Source organism: Chamaea fasciata, unplaced genomic scaffold (genome assembly GCF_029207755.1).
Source record: "Chamaea fasciata isolate MVZ Bird 193981 ecotype frontalis unplaced genomic scaffold, bChaFas1.0.hap1 SCAF_22, whole genome shotgun sequence".
NCBI lineage: Eukaryota > Metazoa > Chordata > Aves > Passeriformes > Sylviidae > Chamaea > Chamaea fasciata.
Genome location: NW_027094107.1, coordinates 9,027,537 through 9,039,537, shown reverse-complemented (window position 1 = coordinate 9,039,537; position 12,001 = coordinate 9,027,537). Strand labels below are relative to the sequence as shown.

The 12,001-nt window shown below is 40.1% G+C and overlaps 1 protein-coding gene across 4 annotated transcripts in view; it reads left to right on the top strand.

Moving 5' to 3' along the window:
• STAG2 (STAG2 cohesin complex component) overlaps window positions 1-12,001 on the top strand; it is a 65,033-nt gene that overhangs the window by 31,886 nt on the left and 21,146 nt on the right. For all 4 annotated transcript variants that reach the window (XM_066202677.1, XM_066202673.1, XM_066202675.1 and 1 more), the window contains exons 3-13: window positions 118-196; window positions 1,292-1,453; window positions 2,878-2,974; window positions 4,232-4,308; window positions 5,836-6,040; window positions 8,215-8,366; window positions 9,573-9,646; window positions 9,744-9,867; window positions 10,963-11,061; window positions 11,158-11,237; window positions 11,761-11,868. In XM_066202677.1, the coding sequence (XP_066058774.1) occupies window positions 118-196; window positions 1,292-1,453; window positions 2,878-2,974; window positions 4,232-4,308; window positions 5,836-6,040; window positions 8,215-8,366; window positions 9,573-9,646; window positions 9,744-9,867; window positions 10,963-11,061; window positions 11,158-11,237; window positions 11,761-11,868 (1,257 nt within the window). The remainder of the gene's footprint in view (window positions 1-117; window positions 197-1,291; window positions 1,454-2,877; window positions 2,975-4,231; window positions 4,309-5,835; window positions 6,041-8,214; window positions 8,367-9,572; window positions 9,647-9,743; window positions 9,868-10,962; window positions 11,062-11,157; window positions 11,238-11,760; window positions 11,869-12,001) is intronic.

Genomic DNA, 12,001 nt, shown 5'->3' with positions numbered 1-12,001 from the left:
GGAAAAGTCTCACTCTTGGTGTTGACCTACTGGACTGAGAGCACTCTGGGATTTTATATATGTATTTAGGATGTTTCTGATGAAATGTGTGAATGGTTTCTCTCTTTATCCTTGCAGGGAGTCTGAAACACACTTCTCTTCTGATACAGACTTTGAGGATATTGAAGGAAAAAACCAAAAACAAGGCAAAGGCAAAGTATGTTCAGTCTTTAGGGATACTGAAACACTTCTGCTGTTATGAATTGAAGAGTTTAGCACTTGCTTTGAAGTTGAATGAGCAAAGAATATTTTCTGAAAATGCAAGTGTTCTGTGAAGAGAGTTCATAATTTTATTAGTGTGGAAATGCTTCATCTTGACTGTTTCTGTGATATTTTCTTAGTGCTCTGAAGGCATAAGGGGGGTAGGGGAGGAAAGGATAAGCTTTGATTTGATCAGTCTCTTGGCAGATTTTCCATCCTGTACTTAAATTCCTCATGTATTCTGTGTCTTTCAGTTTGAAAAGTGAACAGAACAATAATTCAGTTAAAAGTTTTGTTTACCAGGTTGCAGACAGGAGGTTACAGTAGTGGAGAGGGAGGTCTGAGCCCAGTTCTGAGCCCTTCTGTCCTCCCCTTTGTCTCTGGCAGGCAGCACAGGCAGCACGTGTGGCTCCTTCCTGCCCTGTGCTGTGACCCTCACTGCCCCTCCTGAGCCTGAGATGGGTTATAGATTACAGATTTTATACAGTGTCCTGTCATTTGTACTTGGTGCTGTCTGGCTGCTTCCTCTGTGTCACACTCGATTTGGGAAATCAAATACAAACACACCTGTCTGCTCCTCCTCACCCAACACTTGCCACCGTGTATTCAAATGAAAGAAAAGGTTAATGAACTGCAGAGGAGACTTCGTGATGTGTTCAGCCTTAGCTGTTTTAAAGGAGCTATGTATAATCTGTTTTACAGTTTAAATACAAGAAAGATCTGTGTTGTACACTTGTCACTAATCACATTTTTAGTTGCTAAAATATTTTAAATGAGTCAGGGAGGAACCTGTAGAGCTCTTGCTGGTCTTTGCATCACTCAGGATCTGCTGTTCTCAGTATTTGAATTTATATATATATATATATATATATATATATATATACACATACACACACACACACACACACACACACATAAATCTATATAAAATTTTTTAAAAATGGTTGCTGAAAATCAAAGGCCTTGTCTGTATTTGTCACGGTATGGATAGTGATTTTTTCTTAATACTTCCTAATAATTAAGTAAAACCTCGTTGTGTGTGTGGTTGCAGACCTGTAAAAAAGGCAAAAAAGGCCCAGCAGAGAAGGGAAAAAGCGGGAACGGAGGAGGGAAACCCGGAGGTCCCAATCGGATGAATGGACATCACCAACAGAATGGTGTGGAAAACATGATGCTCTTTGAAGTGGTGAAAATGGGCAAGAGTGCTATGCAGGTAAGGCCTGGGATAGCTCTGTGCTGTGGATATAGATACAAGTTCAGTATAACAGTATTTTCTTCTACATGCAGTTTAATCAAATGAAGTCTAAAGTGACTTCTCCCTTCACTTGGCTGTTTTTACTTGTATGTAAGAATCAAAGTGGTTTTGCTTTGTTGATGTTTGAATTCGAATTAACTGATTTTTTCATTTCTAAGTGTTATTCATGAATAATCACAGACAAAATGAATAAATTCATACTGCAATTCAAAGTGAGTTTTTAGTATCCTGAACGAGGAAAGATTATTTTGGATTGCGTAACTCTAAAGTCCTTTTTGTGTGGTTGTAACTAAATAGAAGCGTGGTTTAGACTTACTGTTTTCATAGAACTTATAAAGAGTCTGTAGGTTCTGTATGCATCCAGAGCTTGGATTATCTGCAAATCAATAGTTGCTTCTCTTCTCTCATCCAAAGTAATGTCACTAGCTACAACTTCCAGGCTCCTCTTTGAATTTCCTGCCCCAAATTCCAGCCAATTACAGTGCAGCAATATACTCTGGCCAGGTCACCTCAGGGGAGATTGAACCCCTCCAGGTGTCTGCACTGGGCGCTCTCGGCGCTGCGTTCACTGACAGGACTGAAGTCAGGCTGTTGAGAAACGCAGCCCTGGTTTTGTTGGGTTGTTTTAGTTCAGGTGAGTCACTGAGGTGTTTGCCGGTGTGTGAGTGTCCAGTGCAGGCAGGGTTACAGTGTGAGAGGTGTGAGGCTGTCGGCCCGGAGCTTTCCTGCTGACTCACCCTGTGGCTGCTGGCGCCCTGAGCAGAGCCTGCCTGCGGCGCTGCCAGTGTGGAGTTTGCAGCTCCTGGAACACACCTGCAGGAGCCTGGGCTGCTGTGCAGTCCTCTCGGGGTCTGCAGGCTGCTGCAGTGCAGCTGGCAACTAGAACAAACTACCTGCATGCATTTGCACAGAGAAATTCTGACTCTCCCATCGTTTGTTCTGTTCCATTTCAAAGCAGATGGGAAAACAATACTTCTCTAACTGTTGCTCTGTGTGTACCTTGTACAGGCACTTAATCAGTAATTGCATCTTCGTGACTTTTTAGCTGTTTAAAATGTTATACAGTCAAAATATTTTGCTTTCCAAGGGCAAAATGGACCTTTTCCAGGTCTGATTACTCTGTTGAGTTGGGAAATTGGTACCTGAATCTTTGTCAATTTCTTAAAATTCGGAAGGAAAAAGTACTCAAATTATTTTTAAAGTCCACTTCACCAGTCAGAGTACAAAGTTTTCTCCATGGCCCTCAGCATTTGCTTATCTGGAAAAATTTTGGTAATAATTTTAAGTTAACTATTTTATTTTAAGCTCTCTTCTAAAGCAGAAGTAACAGTGTCTTCAATTTGTGAAAACTGAGCAGCGCCTTTTTATTTGTTTTCTTTCAGTCTGTAGTGGATGACTGGATAGAGTCATACAAACATGACCGAGATATAGCACTTCTTGATCTCATTAACTTCTTTATTCAGTGTTCAGGCTGCAAAGGTAAGGCACTGAAATGGTTCCTCATGCTTTTGAACAATGTGATAGCAAGATTCTCAGTCTCTGCTTTCATGCTGCTGGGGCTGTCAGACTGCTTCATCCCCAGAGCCAGTTTACATCATCAGCTCCTTGGAGTTAACAAGTATTTCTGAAGGTGGAAGCTGGAGGTTTAGAAGTCTCATACTGCAGTTTAAAGTGTTGATTAAGCCTTTTATATTTACAGCAGATAGGAATCTGTACTGGGACTTAACATGTGCTTCCTCTTCCTCTCTTCCAACTGTTATTTCAGGAAATCATCTTTCCTATCACTGACAGTTTGGCTTGTTCAGTCTTGGAATTGTAATTTGCTTGTACTGTTTTTTATCACTGAGTAAGATTGTTTCATAGCTTTTGTAGACATGCTTGTTTCAAAAGATACTGCGGACAACTCCATGGTAGCCTGTGTGCACTAAGATTGTGTTTCCAAATATTCTTTTCTGTATTTTCTGATTTTTCTTTCCTCATTTCTGTCCTCCATTCTTTTACCTCTCACCTCCTTTTGAAGAGAAGGTAACTTGCCTTGCAGTGTTGATGCCTTGATATCACTGTGCTTGATAGAGGAGGACTGGATGTAATTTGTTCTGCCCAAGTGTTTCTCTGTCCTGATAAACTTTCAACTTGTGTAAATCTGCAGAAAGCTGCCAGTGTTCCTCAGAGGGTGCCTGTGCTTTCCAGAGTAGTGACCTTTTGATTTTTGTTACAAGATAAGGCTGCAGAATCTTTTAATGCTTTCTGTGATGATCCTTGTCATGAGTTTTGCAGTAAACTTTGGGAGGTCTAACAATTTGAGGCCAAGACAAATAGAAATTGCATGAAAGCACTCTGTTTATTGCAGTGCAGAAGATAATAAGTAGCAATTCAGCTGTTGAAAATTGTCTTGCACCATTTAGAGTCCTGAGTCCCAAAAGGTCACCCCAGATGGTGTAATAAATGCTCACTGGCACAGAGGTCTGGCACAAGTGAATATGAGTGAATGAGGAAATTCTAGATGTGTGTGTACATGCACACTTCCTGAGAACAACAAACCCCACAGAAATAAATGGTGCTAAGTACTTGTTATACACGGGTGCTGGAAGAAAAAAGTGCAATGTATTAAAAGTACACTGTGTAATCAGTAGATCAGGTGAAAATGGGTTATTTTGCCATTGTAGCAGGAGGCATGTCATCTGCCATTACAGCATTCATGTTAACAGTGCTAATGACCCAATGTCTGAATTGTAGGAGTTGTTACAGCAGAGATGTTCCGGCATATGCAGAATTCAGAGATCATCCGAAAAATGACTGAAGAATTTGATGAGGTAATTTAATGAAGTGCTGATCATGTATTAGTTCTTTTTGCCTGTCCTAATCTTGCTGGATCACATTGCTAGATACGTATTTCAAGAAGAAGGAGTTACAAAAATGACAGGACTTTTATGAATGAAAATGTTAAACTCTCTTATTTCACTGAATTTATAAGACTAGGGAGTAAAGCCCTGCACGTATGCAACTTACTTTATTAATGGCCTAAGAAATCAATATTGACTTTCAGTTTTTAAATAGTGGGAACTCCTACTATGGTGACACTGTGGGGGAAGCCTCCCTATCATGTTTATATAAGGCCTTAAATTGTCTCTTTGTATGGTCACTAAATTCATTTCTATGCATCCATTAGTCTACAAATTGTGGGGACTTAAATTTGATTATTCTCCAGTTGAAGACCAATGCTTTTCGTTTCATGGGGATTTTAGTTTTTTTTTTTTTCCCTTTAAATTGTCACTTTCTGTTCCACAGAGTACTCCGGTAAATGAGATGTATTGGGTGGGTTGTGGGGTTATTTTTGTTTTGTTTGTTTGTTGAAGTTTTTATTACTGTCATTGTTTTGGGGGGTTTTTTGTTGGTTTCATTTGGCTTTCATTTATTTTTGTTTTTCCTGGGTTTGGGTGGTGTTACTTTTGTCCTGTGTTCCAGAGAATGTTAGTGTAGCTTTAAAACCTTCTCCCCAAATTTGTCTAGTGCACAAATAATTCCCTCCACTACCACCCCTCCAATAATTAAAAAAATCCATAACTTCAACTGAGGAGAAAATGTAATATCCTTTTATTTAAAAGGATTTTAGTGTTCCTTAAAACTACCTCAGTGCATAAATGGATTTGATTACTCTAAGGCAATATTGTGTGAAATGTATAAAGCCGCACCTGGGACTGTTGGTACACGGTTTTTTATCACTGTATCATGCTCACTTTTTCTTGTCACAGAATTCTAATGAGCAGCTCTCAGATTTCTAATCCCTTTTCAAGGATACTTTCTTTTTCAACCTGTATTGTTGTTCAGCCTCTTAAAGAAACTGTTCCCAGAGGCACTGACACGAATGATTCTTTTCTTCTCCCTGTCATTTTACCACCATTTGTGAAGGCTCCCATTCCAGGAGAGGACACACATTTATTATATTCACGGTGTTGTAGTAGGTCATTTTGTGACTTCAGGAAGTTGCAGTCTGATATGTGAGCATTTCCCTGTAAGCTTCATTATGTTCCCACCCTGTTCCTATACCTGTCCCCTAACTGTTCCTGTGGTGGTTCTAGGGTAACAAAGCAGATCTGGAAGGCAAATATGTTTTATCCTGGTTTTTTGCGTCAAATCAAAAAGAGAAACTAGCAGTTAGAGTGTTGTCTTCGTGTTACAACAAGCCTCAGCTGCAAAGTGTATTCATATTTACAGAATCATACTCTTCTGATGTATCACTTTTGGCTTTAAAGTTGTACCCATCTCTCAGTGTTGATCTGATGGGATAACGTTTACGATGTTTGAAAGAGTTCCCCGGCTCCTTCCCTGTGTTCCAACAGGACAGTGGCGATTACCCGCTGACCATGGCCGGCCCGCAGTGGAAGAAGTTCAAGTCGAGTTTCTGCGAGTTCATCGGCGTGCTGGTGCGGCAGTGCCAGTACAGCATCATCTACGACGAGTACATGATGGACACGGTGATCTCGCTGCTCACGGGGCTCTCGGACTCGCAGGTCAGGGCCTTCCGCCACACCAGCACCCTGGCAGGTCAGTCTGCTCCGCCCTGGGCTCCTGCAGCCCCTGGCTTGGACACAGTCACTGGTTAAACTTCCTGCTTCTCGACATCCGGCTCCTGTTCTGCTGCGCGATACGTTGTCATCTAATGCAGCCTGCTTTGGGACAGCTTGTTGTGTTGGGTTGTTCTTACTGAGACACTGCTCTCTTTTAAAGCATTCTCTGCTAGCTGTCTGGTACTTGGTTTTTATTAACTGGAGTAGAAAAGTAAATAGAAGGAGGCTTTCCAGGTGATTTTACTGGCCTGTCTCTGGTCATGAATAAGGGTGTAGGTGTCTTTTAATCTCAAATGCAGTTGAACCTGTTTGTGCTCTGCACTAAGTCTGGATGAGCAAGGCTTAAGACATGCAGTTATACTGAAATATCATCTCACACTGTGATCTCCAAGATTAAAGAACAAGTCTGAGTTAATCACAGAAGCTGAAATTACCAGAAGTACCAGTAAATACGGATAACAAGGATTTTGCTGGCACTCTTCTCCATATAAAATACAATCTTCAACAATGCAACCAGTAAAACTCAGACAAACACCAAAACCTACAGAATTGACTACTACAAATGAGAACACATGGCTCAATAAAAAATACTTTGTTTGACAGAAACTAACATGCAACAGGGCAGCTTCTGCAATTTTTACTCAGGCACTACTCAAATTAAAAAAACACGACGGTAAAAACTTGCTTTGTAAGACCTAGAATTTGTATTAGTCATATAGTGCAACAGTCAGAACTGAGGATAGAGCAGAATCTGTAAATTCCCCTGAAATACAAGGTTCCATAAGAAGTGCCCTGGCTGATCACAGCTGGCCCCAGGCCTGACTGTCCTGTCAGTCCTGCTGGATCCCCGATGCCTCCCCTGAATTTTCATCAGCACACGGGGCTGCTGTGGGAGACTTCTGCCAGCCAGGGCACTTCTTATGGAACCTTGTATTTCAGGGGAATTTACAGATTCTGCTCTATCCTCAGTTCTGACTGTTGCACTATATGACTAATACAAATTCTAGGTCTTACAAAGCAAGTTTTTACCGTCGTGTTTTTTTAATTTGAGTAGTGCCTGAGTAAAAATTGCAGAAGCTGCCCTGTTGCATGTTAGTTTCTGTCAAACAAAGTATTTTTTTATGAGCCATGTGTTCTCATTTGTAGTAGTCAATTCTGTAGGTTTTGGTGTTTGTCTGAGTTTTACTGTTGCATTGTTGAAGATTGTATTTTATATGGAGAAGAGTGCCAGCAAAATCCTTGTTATCCGTATTTACTGGTACTTCTGGTAATTTCAGCTTCTGTGATTAACTCAGACTTGTTCTTTAATCTTGGAGATCACAGTGTGAGATGATATTTCAGTATAACTGCATGTCTTTAAGCCTTGCTCATCAGCTTTATGCTGGTGATACATGCACAAGAATTTTCTGTGTGTGCTCTGCCAGTGCAAGCCCTTTTATCCCACAAGACAGGCAAGTACACAATTGATCTCCTTCTAGTTGCTGAAAAAGGGCTGTTTGTCTGCACTCTGTTAAAGAGGAGTGACCTAAAAATGGTCCTAAAAAAGGACACCAAAAATCCCACGCAAGTGTATTTTATATTCTGGTGTTCTGTTTTCTGACTTGTAGTTGGCTAATGTGCTTTTCTCTGCTTCTGCTGATAAATGAATCTTTGGAAAACCTGCACCTGGTTTAAATTAAATTGAGGGAAGAAGACTGATGTGACATGGTGGCATTGGTTGTCTTAAGACATTTCCTTTTGAAGAAAAAAACTTCTTGTATATTTAAGACTGAATGGTGTCAGTCTAACTGACTGATAACAGAATTCTTTTAGTATTTCTTGAGCTATGTTTGTAAATCTTACATTCTACCTTCATTTGGAGGAGGAAACAGATCTCCTATGTCAATTCAGCAATAATAATATAATAAAAATCTAGATTAAAGAAGTGATAAAAAAGAACAGGATAGCAATACTGTATCTGTTGTCTTGATGAATAATGATGCGGTGCTTGGTAAACTTTGCATAAGTTTGTGTATCAAAAAATTGACAGTGAATATATTTTCATAGATGCAGAAGGAGTTGACAGGAAAAGGTATCAAGATCTTTCTTCCAAGTTTTCTTAGACCAAGTAACCTTTTAAATAATCCTTATTCTTTTCCCATATTTTTGTAGCCATGAAGCTGATGACTGCTCTAGTGAACGTGGCATTAAATCTCAGTATTAACATGGACAACACCCAGCGGCAGTATGAAGCAGAACGAAATAAAATAATTGGGAAACGAGCTAATGATAGGCTGGAACTCTTACTGCAGAAGAGAAAGGAGGTTAGTGCCACTCCAGCTGGTGTGCATCAATGGCAGCTAATAATTAATCTTGTTCTATAATTGGTTTTGGTAGTTACCTGTCTCTAACTCTTCAGGTTGTTCATGTTTAATGCTTGAAAAACATTGAAAGGTGCCTTTTACTGTCTGGCTTTCTGTAAAAAGAAGTAAAGGTAGAGTCCTAAAATAGCAGTGCTGTAGTGAAGTTAGTGAGAGAGACTGCAATCAGTAATAGATACATTCTTGTTGTATTTCTGGATGAGTTTCCTACATTGAACTCAGATATGTAACAAGAATTACCATACATTGACAGGTTTGGGCTTCTAGAGAAGATCTCCATGATCTTGGAGCAGAACGCTGCTTTTATAATGTCAATAATGATCTCAGCAGAAAGTGTATTTAAAGGCTTTAGATAAGGCTTTTTTCATGTACAGAAAGCACTATCAAAACTGAAAATGCAGTCTACTTCTCTTTTCTTTCTTTTGTGTAAAAGAGACTTGCTGATTCATTGCTGACAATGTTGTCTTGTTGAAAGCCCTAATTCAATCAGGCTTCAGTTTTTACTTTTGGGGCAATTGGTGCTTTGGTTTTTGTTTGTTTTTTGGGTGGTCGTGGTTTGGACTTTAGTTTTTTAGACCTCAGGAGTAACTTCTTCACGATCAAAGGAAGCATTTCACCTTTACTCTTCAGCGTTTGTACTGTTACCTGTTAAGGGTTGTTTTCTCCTGGCAGTTCAGACAAACGAACAAGTTTCTCTTCTGATCATCTCCCAAAGATGTTGCAGTTCAAGACTCATCTCTTACCAACCCATTCAGTGTAGTTTTGTTAGGTGTGTGTGCAGGGCCAGTCCTGGTGTGAGTAATATATAGATGTGCAAAAAAGCAATGATGTTAGTAGAAAATTAGATCAGGTTTTCTTATAAGTGAATTAAGAAAGACCTTTCAGAAACCCAAGATGTCTTTGTTACCCTTGAAGAACAGTTGTCCAGTGGTCAGAATTACTACCATTTGTATGCTGTGGTAGATACAATTTCTTGAATGATAGCATATTGTGCTGTGAAACAGATCTGTGAGTATTTCTGAATCTGTGAAAGGATTTAATGGTCACACTTGTAAATGTTAACTTAATTTAGTTTGTCTAGCATCAGCACCATCTGATCTGGCTGTAAAAGTGCTGCTCACTGTTTATGTCCTCTCTACATTTTTTCAGCTTCAAGAAAATCAGGATGAAATAGAAAACATGATGAATGCAATATTTAAAGGTGTTTTTGTGCACAGATACCGGTAAGTTTCTCTTAGTAAGTAATCATTAATTTCTTCTGGAAGCTGGTGGCAGGTCATTTCTAATTACTCACCTGTTTGACCTCCGTTCCCTGTGCAGAGATGCAATTGCTGAGATCAGAGCCATCTGCATTGAGGAGATTGGCATCTGGATGAAGATGTACAGCGACGCCTTCCTCAACGACAGCTACTTAAAATACGTGGGCTGGACTATGCATGACAAGGTAACCTGCGCTGAGCAGAGGAGCACAGCTCCTCAGTTTGCTCCTCACTGGTCTCTCCAGACTGCCTTTGGATCTCTTGGAATGGGTCGCTGCTTTCCTTGCCGCTCAGAAGTACCGGCATTTCAAAATACATACACACCAGACATGGTCCCTTTGATTGTTTGTGGAGAGTGCATACGTTTATATGTATATACACTGTTATCTGTAGGCAAGTAAATGATCTTATTAATTAACCATTACTCATTAATTATTAATAATTAACCATTAATTATTTTTATATATACGTATATAGTAAATTATTTTGGGTTTTTATTTGCTGATGCAAACTTGTAGTTCATCATGCTGAACTGCTTCAAATGAGTGCCTGCCATCCCTGTGGCCTGGCAGTACTCTGTTTTGCCCAGTTACAAGTCTCAGGCATTCTCATGGAGCTGTAAAAACCTGGGAAAAGCCCGTTTTTGTGCTGGTTCGTGCCTCAAGCTGCTGTTTACCAGCTGCCACCTAGAGACTGTTCTCTGCTTGGAGGGGTCACTGTAATTGACTCCCTGACTCATTACTGAGTGAGCTCATCGCCTCGGTTCTTGCATCAGAAACCTCTGGCTGTGGAATTTTACGTGAAAGAAGTGAGGGATGCTCCGTCTTGCTGTGCTGTCCGTGGGCTTGGTGTAAAAACCCAATAACCTCTGGCAGTGGGGTGGGGTCATCTGCACCTCAGAACGTGCTCTCTGCTGAGGCAGACCTTGTATTTCAGGAGGAATATTTCCCATTATCTACTCAGTAATTTTGACTGAACAAGGGATGGTTGTCAGTGACAGAAATATCTTGAGTGTTTCGAAAGAATCAAACAGGCATATTTTGGTTTATGGAGGTGGTAACTACAGTAAGACCTCGGGGGCTTTTGTTCATTTTTGTTGCTTCACTGCCTTGTTACAAACAAGGTTATATTCTTATGTCATCATGTGATTATTGGCAGTGTATTGTGACAGCATTTCATCTTGGTTTTTGGATTACCTCTGACTGTAAAAGAAACTTGTCATGAAGATCACATCTGTATTCTATAGTTGACTTTTAATTCAGTTCTTAATTTTATTTTAGCAAGGAGAAGTAAGACTCAAATGCCTAACTGCTTTGCAAGGGCTTTACTACAATAAGGAGCTTAATTCCAAATTGGAACTCTTCACCAGTCGGTTCAAGGTTAGTGTTCCTTCTATACTTGGGGTATATGTGAATTTTTTTAAAGTTGCGTTACACTTCTTTCCTCTTCAAAAATATTTTATTTTGTGTTCTCAGGATAGAATTGTGTCTATGACTCTTGACAAAGAATATGATGTTGCAGTCCAAGCAATAAAATTACTCACTCTTGTTTTACAGTAAGTACATGTATATTTCCTTTTCTGACATACAACAAATAGTGGAACTGAAGTATTTCTCATCCTTGTGGGTGAGGCCAGCAGCCCCACGCTTCAGATAATCTGAAGGCTGTAGAAATGTCTCTGCATCTTACACTCAAAGAAAATGGAATTCCCAAAGTCACTTGTCTAGAGCAGTGTTACTGCTTATCTCCCACAGTTCCGGAGGAGCTAGGAACTTTGAATTCAGCCTCATAGTTAAAAACTATCAGGCAGCGTTTGAAATGAAGAACGTGGAATGTATTGAACATTTCACGGTAGTTGAGCTCTTGAGCGTAACCTTCCAGCAGCAGCTCACACTTCATCAGTGTGATTTCTTCAGGAGGACTTTGGGACTGAGACTCGGGAGTTTTAGGGTGATAAATTGAAGGAAAAGGTTTAGGTTCTCATTCATTTCCATCTCCCTCATTAGAGTTCATACTTTGTTGACTCAGCCTTTTTGGTTTTTTCTTTCTTTCTTTCCTTTTTCCCATCCCTCCCCCAGGAGTAGTGAAGAAGTTCTGACTGCAGAAGACTGTGAGAATGTCTACCACCTGGTTTATTCCGCTCACCGGCCAGTAGCAGTTGCCGCAGGGGAATTTCTTTATAAAAAGTAAGATGGAGAAGTTACAGTTCACTTCTTGCTCCTGTAGATTTGTGTGCATTGAGACGATGATTCTTACTAGATTTAATCAAGAAAAGGGAAAAATTGATCATAAAGTGGCCTTAAGAAAGAAGAGACGACG